This window comes from Nicrophorus vespilloides, unplaced genomic scaffold (genome assembly GCF_001412225.1).
Source record: "Nicrophorus vespilloides isolate i.1.1-1 unplaced genomic scaffold, Nicve_v1.0, whole genome shotgun sequence".
Classification (NCBI taxonomy): Eukaryota; Metazoa; Arthropoda; class Insecta; order Coleoptera; family Silphidae; genus Nicrophorus; species Nicrophorus vespilloides.
The window spans coordinates 302,904-320,246 of NW_017097871.1; the positions used below are offsets into that span (position 1 = coordinate 302,904).

Sequence of the window (17,343 nt, forward strand, 5' to 3'; positions counted from 1 at the left end):
GTTGAAGAGTTTATTGGGAGAGAATGGAGAATTCGTAAATCCATTCACCACGGTACTGAACAAGGATACCGCAACTGGAAAACGCAAAGGGAAGAAAGGCAGCGGCAGAGACAGTAGTGGAAGAAGTAAAAGTACAAGTAGTTACGGTAGGGGGAAAAGCAGTAGAGGTTCAAGCAGTGGAAGAAGTAGAAGCAGCGGCATGGATTCAAAAAAGAAAGGCCGGAGAAGTGATGATTCTTATGATACATCTAGAAGAAGTAGGAGCAGGAAATCTGGTAAAAGTACCAGGGATGATGATGATGATGATGAAAAAGGAACTGGAGGAAAAAAGAATAAACGAGGTAAAAGTAAAAATCGATCTGATGATGATGATGGTGACGGCGGTCAAAGAAGTAAAAAGAGCAAAAAAGTTAATAAGAATAGAAACGATGATGAAAGACGTAGTGGAAGAAATGTACAAAATAAACGAAGTAAAGGTAGGAAAGGAAATGACAGTGATGATTATAATGATAGAAGAAAAGGAAAAAGAGGTAAGAAAGGAATGAAGGATATATCTGGAAGAGGCGACGATGGAAGGAGAGAAAAAGGAAGAAGCAGCAGCCGAAAAGGGGACGGAGATAATGAGTTAGATGAAAATTACAAGAAATCTGATGCAGCTCAATTGAATAATGATAAAACTGGAACTCACACAAACGACGGGGATAATGATAAATTGAAACAGATTGTGCGTTTGCCCAATAAATATCAACTGTTCATGAGGAAACTAGCTGAACTCTTTCCGGACTTTGACTGGTCCTCATTCCTCTTGCCTTTTATCTGCTTTACAGACGGCCAACTCTACTATCGTTTCGCATCAAGACCGCCGATTTTTTGCCCAACATACACAGGCATTTAAAAAATAAAGACGAAAAACAATTAAAAATAGTTGTATTTCAAAAAAATATTTTAAATATGCATATAAAAATTATACGTTTTCGTAAACCGATTTCCTCTTTTCATTTTCTTCGTTGTGGTATATAATCATTTCATTCTGCAGCAAAGGAATGGCTGATTCATTCTGGAAGATATCATCGTCGGTGATTGAAGTGCGGATGTCCGTTTCATCAACGTCTACTACTGACTTCAGCGCTTTGAATACGTTGGGCTTCAAATTCAGGAACACCAATTGACGAGATTTATTCTTGAATGTCTTAATCGCAGCAGCAAGCATCTATAAAATAATACCAATTAAATTTATATCTAGTGTTAAAGCGATTGCATTAAATTAGTACTTGGCAACCGGTGTAGTCGATTCGAACAAGATTCTTCAGATCCAATACAATTGGCATGGAATCGTATTTTACGGAGAGCGTCATCAAAGTGTCTGTCATGTAGTTGACGGATGGGAAGAACAGGCCCAGTTCCGGTTTCACCAGTAAATACTCATTTCCTTTTCCGTTCTACAATGGAATGCACATTAATTTTGTTTATGATTGGCAATTATATATGAATTTACTGATTTTATATCTGTGTGTATCTCAGGCCTTGTCCATATTTTGATCATTGGAATGATGTTCAGGAAGACCCCAATCGCTAAGCCGACCTCGACACCTAAGTACAGGCTCGAACAGAAAGTGACCAAACAAATAAAGCAGTCAAATTCTAAAATAAAAAATATTTGTTAGCTTCTATCAAAACATGCTGGAATAACAACATTCTTACTGTTGCATCTCCAAAGCTTAGGAATTTCCCAATATTCGACCATGAACATAACGGCACAAATGAGAACTGCCGCAATCGATGGTTTCGGGATAAAATAGAAATAGGGTGTCAGGAAGCTGAGTGCCAGTAGAATCATGGTTCCTGCGTATAGACCTCCCATGGGCGTTTGAACGTTGCTAGCGTTATTCACAGCTGATCTTGTAAATGCGCCCGTTGTGGGCATAGCGCCTACGAACGAGCCCAAGATATTGGATATACCTAAAGTCATCATCTCTTGGGTTGCTTGAAATACGCTTCCGTCAGCTAAAGTAAAACAATTATCCATTAGTCGATTGAAAACATTGAATAAGTTTAGCTTAACTTACAGAACGATTTAGCGATTGCTACGTTGGCAAGAACAGCGACGATTGGCAGAACGATTATACTTGAACCCAGAGTATTGATCATTTCCACAAAGGATACCGTCTCGTTACCGTTTGTAGTACTGAAATTGGGTAACTTGAATTCCGGAAGACCCGGTGTAATTTTGCCGGCGATGACGAATGGCTGCTCCCCCGTATTGTACTCGAAAAGGAATGCAATAATACACCCAAAGAGGACGACGAGCGCATTCCTGCAAATTGCTAGATACCATATGGCCTTCTTCAGCGTTTGATTCTTGAAATCGATCTGGCTGATATATTTGATACTTAGCAATACCGTCATTGAACCCACACCTAAACAGGTGTCGGACAGTTTAGCATATTTCAGATGGGCAAACAACTCCCGCATCAGATTGAAAATGCCAACACTAGTGAACTTGATGCCTAGAATATTTTTTAATTGTGCCAATATGATGATGACTGACGTGGCCGAAGTGAAGCCTGACGTTACCGGAGCAGATATAAAGTCCACCAGGAATCCTAAATTGAAGATGCCCATCAGCAGCTCGACGCAACCGGCCAAGAAAGTCAGCAGGACAATATAATCAATGCCCATACCATTTAGGTAAGAGAAAGTGAGCAAAGACATAAGGCTACTGGGTCCGATGGACACTTGCTTGATGGTGCCGAAGAATATGTAGACGAATGATCCCATAATGGCGGTGTAGAGTCCGTAATGCGGCGGAAGCTCGGCAATAGAAGCGTATGCTATCGACTGGGGCATCATAGTTAGTCCGACGGTTATACCAGCGATCATGTCTGAAAAGAAGGCTGTCCTGTTGTATTGTGGAAGCCAATGCAGGATCCGGAATTTGTCGTAGACGAAACGTCTCATCTTCGATTGTCCCTCGTCAGTCGTCACTACATTTACACAAAAACAGATGAGATTGAGTACAATACATCAAGTAACACTTTTTAAATACTTACTATCTGTGCGCTTACGGTTTTACTTCTCTTCTATTCGTCGCTGCTGCAAAATCCTCGGTTTCTTTGGACATAAGTGTTGTGTGTATCGATGGGTACACGAACGGACCTGAGCGCTCGTCGGTCGCGATATTATTCACTGAATGGAATCAAAACTCCAAAGGCTTATGCTTTTAAATAATTTGAACCGAGATTTACATACGCAAAGCCAAACTAATCTCCTACTGTACCTTATCTCAGGCGATTTTTGGGGGGCCAAATCATGGTCCTCCACTGTAAGTAAGCAATTAAAGCGTAGTGCACAACAACAGGTACGTAAACTCCATCATAAAACTACCATACCGAAAATCATCTCTAAGTCAAATAAACAACAACGACGTCATCTAAGACTCCGATTATGCAACACATACTTGGAGGTAAGCATACTTAGATAAACAGGACTCCAAACGAAAACAAAAAAAATACGTGTATACACATAGTAAGTAAATTCATTGTTTGTTCAACACCTAAAGCCAACATAATCCTTTGGGCTTTTTCCGTTGTGAAAATAAATTAACGAAAAAAACGACGTTTGATAATATTCGCTATTTACGTAGATTTATATCAAGACTGTCAAATTGAAATGTGATGTGCGTGTCATTTCGACTTGTTCTTCTCCCTCAGTTTTCTCTCCCTTTCCTTGGCTCTGGCGCATCTCTCCCTCGCCCTTTTCAGCCGTTTTCTGTGTCGTTTCCATCGTTTTCGCCACTTCTTTTGAGCAACGGTGAGTACTTCATTTCCTCGCTCGTATATTATCCAGAAGATCACTGCCCAAGGGGAATTTCTCATGCAGTTCGGCACAAAACCCTTATACACTCCTTTTATTCCTTCGAAACGCCACGTTTTCCTCAAGCAATTCCACGTAGACCTGTATACTTTTCCTCTGCAATAAAAAATCTGGCGTTCCATTAAGCATTGTATTAAGATTATTAACCTTAATTAATAACCTTCCACGTTTGTCGACTGGTTGATTCATCATGCGAGTCTTTAAAGTATCCAATGGGGTGGAAAGCAGGGAGGTGATGAGGCCAGAGAAAGCGCTTGAGGCTATATGAGTCGGAAGGCCATCGCGAATTTTCAATTCCAGGATGTAATCCTTGGATAGGTCGTAGCAAGCAAGATCGCCGAGGTTGATCAGGCTAGCTCGAAACGCGTTGGGAAAACATCCCTTCCAGAAACCCATCGGGCCGCTGGTTGCGTAAAGGGTTCTGAAGGCGCCCAGCAACACGCTTGTCCTCGAACGCATGTGTAGCAACTCACGTTTGCCCTCCATCTGAGCGTAAACTTTAGCCACATCTGCTGGATTCCCTAGGAAGGATGCAGCAAAACCAGCAGTCATACCACCTTGATGACAGAAACCACACAAACAATTAAAAAAATTAAATTAATTCAATGTGTGTATCACAGTACTAATTGAATTGCTCATGAAGGTCGTCATATACGCTTCGTTCGGAGGAAAAACCCATAGCTTCAGGTAATCGTAGCCTGCCATTCTTGGCCCCGAATAGAGAAAGTGGCGCGCCAACTGCCATTGCATCCCTTTGTACAAACTGAAAAAACCTTCCTCTTTGATAACACCCTTAAAGGTATCATAAGTTCCTCGATAAGGCTCTTTGAACATTTTCAGATCGACCTTGTTTACAAATTCGCCTTGTAATTGAAGCCGCGTCTTTATTAGATCGAACGGGTACGTTACTGAAACAGGATAGTCATTTAGAATCTAATACCAAAGTCCGATAACCGTTCGAATTAACTCATTTCGGCCATCCATGCTGAGCCGACGGTCAAGGTATAGGCACCCCAAAAAGATTCGGCAAACGTTCTCTCCTTCTCCCTTGCCCCTAGTACAACCGCAATTACGTTTCCCCTGCAAAATCAATGTTCAACCGTGATCAGTAATAGTGCACAATAAACAATACTTTTTCTACACACTCACATTGTCACATCTTAAAAGTCTAATATTGACAACATCAAACCTGTTACTTCTATAGCGGACTCGCTGTTTTGATCCTGAAATCATGATCACGTAACTATTGGGTTGTAAGAAGAATATAAGTCCTTTCGTTTTTTACAACTAAAATTCAAAAAGTTATACATTCTAAAAAAGCTTTATTATTAAGTTTATTGTCCATTATTTTGTATTACTATGGCCTAACATTCAATCAATTTCATAATGCCGTCTCTCCAGGAAGTTCTTATTACCATCTAGACCAGCGGTCCCCAACGTTTTTTCCCTCACTGACCACTAAACTGAAATTTTTTAATCCCGCGGACCACTACAGCACTTTAAAAACTAAATATGAAATAGTATTTACATTGGGCCTTTTATAAAAACGCAACTTAATAATGCGAAAATTGCAAAAAAAAAGGATTCAGAATATAATGAAAACATAAATAGTCTCTCGTCCATGGAAAGTCGCACAAAGCTGAGAGAAATACACCATAGTAAATAAAATGGAAAAAATATGTTCTTTGGGCGGTCCGGTACCCTTTGATCCTGCGGACCGGTACGATATGATCCGCGGATCGAGAGTTAGGGTTCACTGATCTAGAGCACAGAGGTAGCTCTAAGCTCGAACTAACCATTCTTGAATCGGGGATTCCACGACGCGATCGGTAGCTACAGAAGCCCTCTAGACATGGCCGCTTGAGGACCTTTTCTAAAATACAGCATGAAATGCCGAAAATTCACATTTTTTCTTCAATTTCAATCTAAACAAATTCTCAAACTAGATAGCAAAATTAAATAAACTTTACACTAAAATGTAGCTACAACTGCATACTACAACTATCGTTATCAAAAATCCCCTTCCATTTAACTATTCACCGTCCACTGGACGTAAACGTGTACACACCAAAATACGAACGGACTTATGTAACAACCCGATTGTTCAGAAAAACATATATCATTAACGTAATAAACAACGATATTTTTAATTAGTTCATACAAAACTTAACTAAACAATAATAGTAGAATTTAATCTGATTGTGACTCATTAGTGAAGTATTTTAATGAATTTTTACCATTGAATTATCAATTGATTATATTTTTGTAAAGCCCGTACACTAAATTAACTCGATTTGTAAAGTACAATGATCTGCTCTGGAAATAGGAAACTTTCCAAACAATCAACTATGTTTTTTTGGTTCAAGGTTTTTGCATTTTTAAATTACATATTTAGTAAATACAGCTATGTTCTATGTACATCTTTTTTATTATTAAATTATTTCGTTTATCAAATAAATTTTATCGATTCAATTAAGATCTAAGTGTTTGAAATTTTATCAAATATATATGTATGTGTATTCATTTTCAGTGATGTCTATTCTAGCATTCATCAACCAACGAAAATGTGAGAAATATTTGGGTTGGATTTAATGCAAATTAGTAGATAAACAAAATTGATAGACAAAAAGTACATTGTACGACAAAAATACTGAACTGGCACGTCAAAATTGAACGTATAATCGTCAGGAAATCGACATTCACAAGAACATTGATCTATTCCAAATCATGTTAATAATTATTTTAATTATTTTCACATTGCAAACTGATTGATTTTTAAACTATGTTTTTATTTATTTAATTTATTAAATGATGATAACATTACATTTAATAATTTGATAAATTGGTATTTATATGATTCATTTACGTATTTTTCTATTTAATCATAAGAATCAAGAATAAATCGTAATTGTTAATGAAATATGAGAAAGAATAACATTACAAAAAAATCTTCAATTCCATTTATACCCTCAATCTAGGAGTGTAAACGCTTATTTATATATACTGTTGTTAAGTAGATTCATAATTTTTTAATGTATATTTTAAATAGTACTCAGCTTTGTAATAGTGTTTTGCAGTGAATAAATAATTTTTCCTATTGGCAATGAACCACGAGGCAAATATTGTTTTCATTAGACATTTGCATTGGAATCTTTGAATTATTTTAATGTTAGATTTGTTTGGTTGAACCTCGCTTTTTTTTCTCTAGTTGGGTGGAGAGTGTTGGTGTTATAGTGATTTATCATCAAGATAGAAGACTGAAGGTCCTCACGGTCAATAGCTATTTAAAATATAAATCTTCTAATAACATTTGTTTAACATGTCTTTGCTTCCGTTAGTTAAAAGTGAAGAACTCTGCCAATCGTTCGATTATGTAATTGAAATCACTTCTTCCTATGTTAGCAACGCGTCCGACATTCTAAAAATATATGCGAAATATTGTGCATTTCATGGTGGCACGGAATTAGAAACGGCCAGATCTTCGCTCCTTAAATTGAAAACATATAGCATATATCTCTGCCTGGGTGTTGTATGTGTATATGTTTACATATGTATGTGCGTATAGGCTTTTGAAGGAAAAACCACAAAGGACTAAATAAACATGCTTAATTACGCATCCGTTAGATTATTACTGGAGCACAGTTTCGGCAGGATTAATTAATTGGAATTTTCCCTGCAAACGAGATGTGACGTTAACAAGATAACGAAGTAGTTGATAACATTCTGTAAATCGTTGCGGAAAAATTGAAAAATATGCATATGTTATTGAGCACGTAATATCGTGCTACCATTTGTTTCCTTTGGGTGTGTTTGGCGTTGTTTGTGGAAGAGATTACAAAGTTTTTGGATATTTAAAAATGTTCAAAATTCGAATTGGTGCGTCGCACAATGTTGCCAACGTCGCCCGCGCTGTGGCTTTCGTACGCGTCAGAGTGTCGAGTTTCAATGGTGGTTAATGGGAGTGTACCGAGGCATAGGATTTTAGTGTCGGCGGAGAGCGCGGGTGAAATCGAGGAATAGTTCTGGAACGATTCCGGGTGGTTCTGTTTGTTTTTTATTTTGTTTGCCTTCCTCACTCGCATCGTCTACCCCTTCCATTCTGCTGCAATGTTCCTGGAGGAGTTGTATAGGGATTAGTGGCGGTTATTCGAAGAGTCAGCAGCCTAATATATCTATAGATATACACACAGGAAGAGGTAGAGTGAGATAGCCGAAGATAAAAAAAAGAAGAAAAACAACGAATGCAAGAGAAGAGTGAACATCATATACGTGCTGTTCACTCATACACACATTTGAACAGAAAAAAATAAATCCGTCAGCGGCCATCTGTAAATCGCCCACCATTTGGATCAAGTGACAATTGGTGAAGAGTGAGGAGGGACATTCCTGTGAAATTTGAATATACCGTGCGTGCGTGCAAGAGAGTGTTCTTTTTCTTTCTTTCCCTCTTCCGACTTCTGTTTGTGTTTTCGTTCCTTTGGTTCCGTTCCTGTGTCTTCTCTTTGTCGCTATGGAGGCCGTAGCCAAGCACGAATTCAATGCTACAGCTGAGGACGAGCTCAGCTTCAGGAAAGCCCAAGTGCTCAAGGTAATTTCCTACTGCAGGAGGGGATCATCGCATCCCAACCGATCGTCGCTCAGCACTAAACGCATTCCTCTTTTGTTTTTGTAGATCCTAAACATGGAAGATGACATGAACTGGTACAGGGCCGAACTGGACGGCAAGGAGGGGCTGATACCCAGTAACTATATTGAAATGAAAGACCACAAGTAATCGCATTCCGATAACCGATAGACCGACAGTAGCAGTAAATTATTCTGTTTCATTTCAGCTGGTATTATGGCAGGATAACAAGGGCAGATGCTGAGAAGCTGCTGAATACGAAGCATGAGGGCGCCTTCCTTATAAGGATCAGTGAATCGTCACCAGGCGATTTTTCTTTATCAGTAAAGTAAGAATTATCAGCTTCCTGTAACAGCTCTGTGGTTTACCAATTTCCTTTTAGAAATAACTATTTCATAATTCACTCTAATTATTACTAAATTTTAGGTGTTCTGATGGCGTGCAGCACTTCAAAGTCCTCCGAGACGCACAGGGTAAATTCTTCCTTTGGGTGGTGAAATTCAATTCACTCAATGAATTGGTTGAGTACCACCGCACAGCATCAGTCTCCCGCTCACAAGAAGTCAAACTTCGAGACATGGTTGCAGAAGAGGTAAATACAACCAATAGAACTACTGTTCATATCATGAAATTAGAAAGAAACTAAGCCCAAAACCACACAAAATCTATTTATCAATTTTATCTACAAATTGCATGCAATTTCATTGTTTATCATATAGTTATTACTAATCATAATTTGTTTTGTGTTTACACCTCACACATTGGGAAATTCTGACCTAAACATAGAATACGTATCAATCCGGCCCTGCGTAGCCTAGTTTTCTATTGATATTTATTTATTCTGTTGGTATTTCATTTCCGTGATAATAACAAACTATCTTTATTAATTTTATACATGTAACGAAACGTCAGTTAATTAACACACGTTCCATAGCTGCGAATTAAAAATAAAATATTTCTTTGTTCAAAACGAAGTAAAGGAATTATGTGAAATTGCAGGTTGCTGTGTCCAAAATCACAAGGTAAAAAATAGAACTTAAAGCAAACAAAGCAAAGCACTGTAAAAAACAATACGTGGTGAAAAGAAAAAAAACAATATGCGAAAGGGTGGTTTAGCCCTTTAGCTTTTTGTTGCTGGCGTTCCCATACTTTTTTTTGGTTTTTTTTTTCTAAATTATAATTAATTTTCGTTTGTTTTGTTTGTTTTTCTTTTATTTTCATTATTCACTTGATGTTTTTTAATCTACTTAATTATTTCATCATCAGCAGCAGCCACACTAACGTGTGTCAATTAACTTGTTTGTGTTGTTATTGCCATCGAATTAATTACATAAAGCGCGCGCGCAGCATAATTGATGAATGTCGTCCATTGTTCTAACTAACGCATTTAATTAGTTCTAAATTTCGCTTCTCACAATGCTTTGTGATTACAAAGGTCAATGCAATTTGGAAACGATAGTGCTGAAAGATCAGTTCGACTATTACGTCGATCGTATCCTATTGCATCAATCGGTACGCAATTGACGTATTTTGACCAATTCAATTTTGATATCGGCTGCTAACGGGAAATGTTAGAATTGACAACCAAAGTTTCTTGTGATGCGTAAGGATTTCACGACTATATGAATCTTGGTATAAGTCAATTTTATAAAATGTATATCATTGAGAAAGATTTTATGAATGCTTAAGATTAAGATGCTTAAGATTAAGATGCTTAAGATTTGTCTCAAGTCATAATTGATTGACAACCTATGTGAATTTTGTCATTAGAAATATTGTCAGGTATAAAAATGATAGGTTATCTGTCAATTTTGATGTAATTCATCATATAAATATTTTAATATTGGATATTGATTGTCATTATTTGTTACGTAACATGTATTCTGTTTTGATTTTTAGTGTTTAGTGCAAGCCTTATACGATTTCACGCCGCAGGAGCACGGGGAATTGGAATTTAAACGCGGCGATGTAATTACCGTGACGGACAGGTGTGATCAGCACTGGTGGAACGGCGAAATCGGCAATCGCAAAGGTTTGTTCCCGGCTACCTATGTAACACCGTATCGCTCATAATGGAAGATGATCCACACATCTGCCTTCTTCCTTCACACATTGCATATTCTTTTTGACACAAATCGAGGAATGAAATGCGAGCCAGCGCAAATCCAGAAACGAACACACAAATTAAAACAACCAACCAAACCTTCCTCCGGAGCGTAGAAGACAACGTATATTATTCCCCGGGGTTTCCGCCTTTATCTTTCTTATTCGTTTGTTTTTTATTAACTTCTTCACGTATATTCACATATAAATATATATTATATATTCATTGCGAGACATTCGCATGGTTTCCGTTCGAGTTTGCCGCCAGATTGACACGATTCTTTGAGAACACGATGTATGTATGGTCTGAATCACAACAAGACATCTCCTTTTTGGCGTGATTCAAACCGCAAAAGAACGCTTTTATTAATTATAATTAATACAGTTTAATGTTTATTTTGTGATAATTTTAGTAGGGACTTTTTATTATTAATATAATAGTTATTATTAGTACTCATACAACATATTTTCTTCACCTTTATTACTATTATTACAACTACTACACATAGACAATGAGATGCATTTCTTTATTATAACTATTATTGATAATTCATTAATTAACTATATATATATTGAATCGGTTGTTATTTCTATTTTATATATTTTGTTGTTTATTTGCTCATATTTTAAAAACGAAACATTTTGTTTGTAAAGAAGAGAGAGAGAGATAGAGTGAGAATGAAATTTGATTATTCAGTTCATTTGAAGCGGAGGCGAAACCAATTTTTGGAGGCAACGAATCTTGACTCTACACTTTCAGTGCAATTCTAACAAATATTATCATTACGTTGCCTTAGCTGAACACACAGATATATGATAAATCGCTTATATTTGTATTGTAAATAATTTTATCTTTCATTTTAATTCTAGATAATGTGCCAGGAATATATAAATATATATAAAAATATAATATATTATTTAGTTTGTACGTAAAATATTCTTATTCTTCGACGTTTTGTTCTTCTTTCAGTCTTTCCAGGTTGGCATTATCTCTTTTATTTTGTTTGACGTATCAAAGATAACATTGAATCAAAAGAAAATTGAAAGTAAATAAAAGATGACGTGTGAAATTGCTCTTTGTAAATACTAATATACATATTATATATAAATATATTATTTTTTAGTTACATTAGTATATAGGTATCCAAGAAGAAATAATACATAAGAGAGTAATTATTTTTTCCATTAAGTGCTGCATTATATTTAGTGAATATAATATGCCAGATAAAAACTATTCTTATAAACATTTATTTACCACCATATTTCCCACTACGCCTAGTAATGATTGTTATTTGATTTCTAAACGGATCATTTTTTTAAGTACAGTGGAACCTCGCATGACGAGCATTTCGCTTAACGAGCAAAATTAATTAAAAAAAAATGACTATTAATGAGTGACGATGAGAAGACCCAGAATGCGCGCCTGCTGCTTCATTTTTAAAACTTTTGTACACATATGTTTCATAATACGAGTATATTAAAAATCCAGAAATTTTGGAACGCATTAAACTCGTTAAGGAAGGTTCTACTGTATCGAGATATTAATCGAGGTTTGCGTTTGAATCGATTTAAAAATATTGGTAAACGTTAATCGTGTGATGTTTTTTACACTATAAAACAGTTAAATTTTATTATGCAATAATAATTATTAAAATTGTTAAAGAAAATATAGTTTTTTATTAGGTCCTAGTGGACTTATACCACTTTAAATAGTAACATTTAAAAAAATAAAAACGAGGAAATTAAGTCCATATTTTTATAGACATTTTTAATGTAAAAAATAGTAATTAAAATGAAGAAATGTAAACACGAATAATCAAGTTTATTATGATTTAATTTATATTTAAAAAATATATAAATAACCAAGTGAAAAATGTAAGTATTTTTTTAATATAACTAAAAATATTTTAAACTTATTTCTTTTTTACCGTTAGCATAGTGATGGTAAATAGTTAGTATGTAAGGCAGTAAACTCATCACATCTCTGTACAGGTATCACCCGACTTACGAACTAGTTCCGTTCCAAAGGGTTGTTTGTAAGTCGGGGGAATTTTAAAAATTTCAAAATATACTTATCTTATCACACTTTATCATGGATTTTACTTTTATATATGTTAAATTGCTAACTGCATACATTTTAAAAAAATAGATTAAAATAAATAATATACTTACAAATACTTTTCAATGTAGACATCACAATTATTTAATAAAAAACGACAAAAGAAAGAAATGCAACAAAACAGATAGTAATTATGAATTTTTGTTTGGACAGTTAATTTTTTTGTTACTATATATCACCCTTTAACAAGTTAGAACTTTTAGTCCGGGAGTCGGGGGATACCTGTATTTATATCTTGTTATTTTATATAATGGCACATTTGCAGTCCATATTTTAGAATTTATTTGCAGTAATAATATTTCCAGTTTTTGTATAAAATTTTTCGCCTTTATTAAAGTTAAAAGACTTTTCTGATCATTATTTTCATAAATTGATCTAAAATTAGTAACGTTATCTTCGTCTATGGTTGAATTTGATAATTCCAAAATTATTATCCTCTTCTTAGTTTGGAGCAATCTTCAATTAATATTTCTCAAACTGCTTTATGGGTATGGGTTTCTTTTTTATGGGTATGTGAACTCATTGTAATAACTGAATGAAGTATAGGACTTGTGCGAAAGTGCACAGTGAAGTAAAATCAATAATAATTGCAATAAACAGTTGTTTTCATTATGCTTATGCTAGATTGACTTTTTCCATTTTAAAACAAACAGAAATTGCGATATTTTATAGCTAAAAAAATGATTACATTATAAAGAAATCGTGCTTCATTGTATGATATGATTGTAAATATAAAAAGAAGATATTTTTGTCTTACTACAATTACTATTAATTCATTATTTAAATTGGACATATATTGGATTTTTTGTTTGTTTCGGTCTGAGTTTCGGATCAGATTTTTTGCAGTAACACGATTTAAGCTTTAGTCTTTAGCAATTTTGTAATTGGTAAGTCCAGAAGGGATTAATTAAATTTAATTTGGGATTATAACAGCGTAAGATATGAAAATTTAAAATTGGTGAAATTGTTTTTGTTATGTTGGCAATGCTGAGCACAAGTAACCGTTCACTTTGTTCCCTTACGAAGCGTTCTTTCACTTCAAATATTCCCTGTGGCATTGACGCACGTAAGTTTACTCTTCGTTTTTCTCAGACATCCTTCATGTTTTTAAAAGGATTTTGTCTAATCTTCCAATTTCGAATATTCATGATTGTTATTGAATATTTAGTTACATTGATTTAGCTATACAATAGCAGATTTTACTTAATTTTAAAATCACAATCCAATACATAACCTCGCAACTAGTATGTTCTTATTTATAGGATTGAGTCGTATAAGCTTCGGTTTTTTCTTAACGTGCAAAATAAACTGTAAGAAAAATGACTCGCATAACGTGCGATGTTTCGCATAACGCGAACGCTTTTTATATAAACAAATGCGGATTATCCTCGTTAAGCGAGGTTCCACTATATTTTACAAAACATTGACGAATTCATTAGAATTTTGTTTATACCATTTACAAGGTATTTAAAACAGATGTTGAATGATAATATTTTGAAATTGTGAGGGAGTGAATATGGAAGTGGTTTTATAAGTTATAAAAATGTAACCTCATATTATTGTTATTATGTTGATTGTTATTATTTTAATTGAACTATGTTCATTATTATGATGATCAAAATTCGTTCCTTATTATATGATTGCTTATGTGATTATAATTCTTCCAACTGATACAATTTACATTGATCAGGTTTTTGTGGATTTATTTCTGGAATTGTTTATTAATATTTTTTGTTTTCCGTTTGATGGTTCATTCTAGGTTTGTCGTAACTCAAAAAAACGTGAAGATGTCGGGAGGTTCAGACATTTTAGCTCTGAAAGAGGATGATGTGACCAAGATGTTGGCCGCATGTACCCATCTGGGTACATCGAATTCCAACTTCAACATGGAACAGTACATCTACAAGAGGCGTCCAGATGGCATCCATATCATCAACTTGCGTCGCACTTGGGAGAAGGTTCTTTTGGCCGCCCGTGCTGTGGCTGCCATCGAGCACCCAGCTGAGGTATTCGTTATCTCTTCTCGTCCATATGGACAACGTGCTGTGTTGAAGTTCGCCGCTCACACCGGCGCCACCCCAATTGCTGGACGTTTCACTCCTGGTGCGTTCACCAATCAGATCCAAGCTGCCTTCCGTGAACCAAGGCTTTTGATCGTCACCGATCCCGTCAGTGATCATCAACCAATCACTGAAGCTTCTTATGTCAACATCCCAGTTATTGCTCTGTGCAACACTGACTCTCCATTGAAGTTTGTTGACATTGCTATTCCATGCAACAACAAGGCTACCCACAGCATTGGTTTGATGTGGTGGCTCTTGGCTCGTGAAGTAAGTTATTGTTCTCTAATAGTAGACAAACATTTTAAAATTGTCATGATGATAAAAAATCGTTCCTTTATTATTGATAAATAATGATATATTTTTGATTTTTCCAACTGATTTCAATCAAATATATTAACATTTAATGTGTATCCTATTGAATTAGCATTAATATTGTTTTTTTTTCATTATAGGTTTTGCGTCTTCGCGGGGATATCCCACGTGACCAAAAATGGGACACCGTTGTCGATCTCTTCTTCTACCGTGAACCAGAAGAAGCTGAGAAGGACGAGCAAGCCGCTAAGGAATTGCCCGTTGCCAAGCCTGAACCAGTTGTCGAAGCTCAAACTGAATGGCAGGACACCGCTCCAGTTGCTGAACCGTGGGATGCCAGTACTGAACCATTGGCTCCAGGCGCTGTTCCAGCTGTTGCTGCTCCCGCAGCTGTTCCAAGCTTCAACACCAAGGATAATTGGGCCGATCAAGTTCAAGAAGATTGGGAAAAGAACCCGACCGGCGCTGCTGCTGCTGCTGCTCCACCAGCGTCCAACTGGGGTGCCTCCGAAAGTTGGAAATAAGTTTTCAAAATAAAGTGATTTATTACTTTTACATATTTGTATTTCTTTGAAATTTTACATAACTAATTGCACTCTAATGGTCGAATTGAAGTAAAATAACCAGATACGTTGTTATTGCACCAAAGAACTGAAAAAATATTAATTTTATATAAGTTCCTATTGATTATTGATAATTACCGAGTATACTAAGGTGCCGTCCATCGGAAATATTCCGTGAGCGCTAAGTCCAATCTTCTGGTGGTAAATCTGCAAGGTGAGGTTGCTCATCAAGTTGTCCAGTTCGATGCTGTTTTCTAAATTCAAATCGACTTTGTTAAGTCTACCGACAAATTTGTCGGCTTCCTCTTTTACGTAAATGCAGGGGATCGTGATTTCCAGGAAGCTAATCAGATACAGTAGATCGAAGATGATGGTTTGAGCATTCAGACTTTTCAATCCTTGCGCCATCTGACATATGCTGAAGGTGTTGTAAATGATTTCGACAAATATCATTGGAATATTCATTATCAGAATCCACGCGAAAACTGAATTCAGAGTTTTACTGAGCGTGATCAACCGGTCGTACAGTTTTGCGCATCGTTTCAACAGATTGACGATTGGTGGTCGCTCGATTTTCACGTAGTCATCGATCACCCAGCACTGTCTGTACATCAAGGTTCTCAGGACGTCGTTCAAAAATGCGAAATTCTCTTTAAGCAAGAGAACCGTTGATGCCCAAATCATATTGGTCAGGTGCAGCAATACAAAATTGATATTGTCGACAGCGTAGTGAACCAGTGTAGAGTAGTCGAATCTACCGAAGGCGAAAGCTAACTGCTGCAGCACCAGTTTTACGAGAACCAAAAATAACATGATCCTTACTTGGCTTCTGTAATTGTTGTATCTCAGTTTGAAACCCATCTTAACGAATTGCGAGTTTACGTTGGAGATACCTTTGTAGAACTCCAGCAAACGCCAGTTAGAGATGTTTAAGATGGCCATCGTCATCAGTGTTACAGGAATTCTGCCATAGAAGTCCATCACTTCAACAATCGTGGGTATAGATCCGCTAGACGTTAGTGGCGTTTTTAAGATTTCTCGCAGGACAAGGACGATTATGTAAACGGCAAGGATAATTGCCAATCGAAAATAGTAGAAAAAGGAGTTGATTATTTTTCCTTTACTTATGCTGTAGAAGCGTGCCATGCCGAGAAAATTAGCTACAAGAAGTATAGGCATTGTCGCTTCTTCCATTTCTTCAAGTGGTTGGAACTGAAGTGCTGAAATATTCATATTTACCCGTACATTGATTGATTAGGTAACAACCCCCTTTTTTAATAATCGGAAGTGGGCGTTTTTACAAAAGTAATTTTCTTGATTAGTTTCTGTTCAAACTGACTATTGACACATATATTTATGCGGACGCACTTTAATTAATGCTGTAATAGAATGCAAGAAATTATATGTTTTTTTTGTGATTCATAATCTTATTGAAGAACGTTAGCCAACTAGGAGAAGACATGTAATAGACTAGGATTTTATAACTATGTTTATTCTTATTCCGAATTAAATAATTGTTTAAATAACAAAATATATAATGTTTAAATAAATCATAAGTATTAATTATTGATAAAATAACAATTAATAACAATTCTTCTTTTGCGTCTCCAATCTCCTTACTTGGTTTGTGCACTGCACAGTTTCATAAGTGCTCTTAGAAATAAAGGACGTACAGGTTACGGGTCT

At 35.9% G+C, this 17,343-nt stretch overlaps 5 protein-coding genes across 5 annotated transcripts; 2 read left to right on the forward strand and 3 right to left on the reverse strand.

Annotated features, from left to right (window-relative positions):
* Window positions 1-936: 936 nt before the first annotated feature.
* Window positions 937-3,475, reverse strand: LOC108561243 (sodium-independent sulfate anion transporter-like). Its single transcript, XM_017919091.1, has 6 exons — window positions 3,051-3,475; window positions 2,067-2,984; window positions 1,702-2,004; window positions 1,496-1,641; window positions 1,272-1,439; window positions 937-1,210 (listed from the first exon to the last, which is right to left on the reverse strand). Coding segments are annotated over exons 1-6 (1,782 nt in total). The 5' UTR covers window positions 3,052-3,475; the 3' UTR covers window positions 937-964.
* A 189-nt stretch (window positions 3,476-3,664) lies between these two features.
* On the reverse strand, window positions 3,665-5,100 carry LOC108561245 (mitochondrial uncoupling protein 4-like). Its single transcript, XM_017919093.1, has 5 exons — window positions 5,023-5,100; window positions 4,841-4,953; window positions 4,497-4,781; window positions 4,034-4,430; window positions 3,665-3,969 (listed from the first exon to the last, which is right to left on the reverse strand). Coding segments are annotated over exons 1-5 (1,083 nt in total). The 5' UTR covers window positions 5,025-5,100; the 3' UTR covers window positions 3,665-3,683.
* A 2,689-nt stretch (window positions 5,101-7,789) lies between these two features.
* Window positions 7,790-10,663, forward strand: LOC108561287 (protein enhancer of sevenless 2B). The gene is made up of 5 exons (XM_017919153.1): window positions 7,790-8,461; window positions 8,546-8,643; window positions 8,706-8,825; window positions 8,924-9,089; window positions 10,397-10,663. Exons 1-5 carry the CDS (start codon window positions 8,384-8,386, stop codon window positions 10,568-10,570), a joined length of 636 nt encoding a protein of 211 aa, XP_017774642.1. The 5' UTR covers window positions 7,790-8,383; the 3' UTR covers window positions 10,571-10,663.
* A 3,049-nt stretch (window positions 10,664-13,712) lies between these two features.
* LOC108561292 (40S ribosomal protein SA) lies at window positions 13,713-15,649 on the forward strand. The gene is made up of 3 exons (XM_017919158.1): window positions 13,713-13,785; window positions 14,479-15,049; window positions 15,235-15,649. The coding sequence occupies exons 2-3, from the start codon at window positions 14,507-14,509 to the stop codon at window positions 15,616-15,618; spliced, it is 927 nt and encodes a 308-aa protein (XP_017774647.1). The 5' UTR covers window positions 13,713-13,785; window positions 14,479-14,506; the 3' UTR covers window positions 15,619-15,649.
* On the reverse strand, window positions 15,638-17,016 carry LOC108561290 (putative gustatory receptor 28b). Its single transcript, XM_017919157.1, has 2 exons — window positions 15,796-17,016; window positions 15,638-15,745 (listed from the first exon to the last, which is right to left on the reverse strand). The coding sequence occupies exons 1-2, from the start codon at window positions 16,888-16,890 to the stop codon at window positions 15,692-15,694; spliced, it is 1,149 nt and encodes a 382-aa protein (XP_017774646.1). The 5' UTR covers window positions 16,891-17,016; the 3' UTR covers window positions 15,638-15,691.
* Between the last annotated feature and the right edge of the window lie 327 nt (window positions 17,017-17,343).